This window comes from Solanum stenotomum, chromosome 3, assembly GCF_019186545.1.
Source record: "Solanum stenotomum isolate F172 chromosome 3, ASM1918654v1, whole genome shotgun sequence".
Classification (NCBI taxonomy): Eukaryota; Viridiplantae; Streptophyta; class Magnoliopsida; order Solanales; family Solanaceae; genus Solanum; species Solanum stenotomum.
The window spans coordinates 67,958,096-67,959,359 of NC_064284.1; the positions used below are offsets into that span (position 1 = coordinate 67,958,096).

At 35.4% G+C, this 1,264-nt stretch overlaps 1 protein-coding gene across 1 annotated transcript; it reads left to right on the forward strand.

The window, feature by feature from the left end:
- The first annotated feature begins 200 nt into the window (after positions 1-200).
- LOC125859233 (uncharacterized) lies at positions 201-680 on the forward strand. Its single transcript, XM_049538929.1, has one exon. It carries the CDS (start codon positions 201-203, stop codon positions 678-680), a length of 480 nt encoding a protein of 159 aa, XP_049394886.1.
- Positions 681-1,264: the final 584 nt, after the last annotated feature.

Genomic DNA, 1,264 nt, shown 5'->3' on the forward strand with positions numbered 1-1,264 from the left:
CTATTTTACTCTAATTTAATTATTTTCTATGATAGTTTTATCATGTCAAATTTATCAAAGCTTGAGTTCATGGCACTTGACATTTCTGAAAATAATTACTTGTCATGGGTACTCGATGTTGAATTCACCTTGAGGCTAAAGGCCTTAGTGCCACTATTACCAATTGTAATGCAGCGTCGAGTCAGGACAAAGCAAAGACAATGATTTTCCTTCGTCATCATATGGATGAAGGATTGAAGGTTGAATACCTTACGGTGAAAGATCCACTTGAATTGTGGACTGGTTTGAAGGAAAAGTATGACCACCTTAAGGCAACGGTATTGCCAAGGGCTCGTTATGAATGGATTCACTTGTGGTTACAAGATTTTAAAACTATATGTGAATATAATTCTGTTGTATATAAAATTACTTCCCAATTGAAATTATGTGGGGAAGATATAAAAGATGAGGACATGTTAGAAAAGACTCTCACAACTTTTCATGCCTCAAATTTGGTATTACAACAGCAATACTGTGAAAGGAGATTCAAAAAGTATTCTGAGTTGATCTCATGCCTTCTTGTGGATGAGCAACATAATACTTTTTTATTGAAAAACCATGAGGCCCGTCCCACGGGAACTGCTCCATTACCAGAAGCAAATGAGGTTGAAGCACATGGCCAGTCTGAAAGAAGACAATAAAAATCAGGGCCAAAATAACGTGTGTGGATGTGGCAATGGCAGAGGATGATATAATAATCGTTGTGATAGTGGTCGCCACAAAAGGGAGAACAATATGGGTTCTCAAAGCAATCCTTCAAGAGGCAATTGTCATCGTTGTGGCATGAAAGGGCATAATTGGAAGAATGAATGCCGAGCAGCTGAGCATTTTGTTAGGCTTTATCAAGATTCCTTGAAAAGAAAAGGAAATAAAAATGGTGCATCTTCTTCTAATGCTCGGGTGGAGTCACTCTTGACTTATAAAAATGATGCAGAGGCAGGGCCTTCACAAAAATATGATGACAATATTGAAGAAAATTTGGCTTTAAGGGTGTGTTTGGTATGAAGGAAAATGTTTTCCTAGAAAATGTTTTCCAGGAAAACAAGTTGATTTTTGACTTATTTTCTCATGTTTGGTTGGTGAGTAGAAAAGATTTTTAGTGTTTGATTAATGAATGAAAAATATTTTTGAGAAATATCTTTTATTTTTACTAGAGTAGAAAATAATTTTTGAAATTGAAAATAGTTTTTAAAAACAAACTTAAATTTTTTTGGGGGGGTGGGGG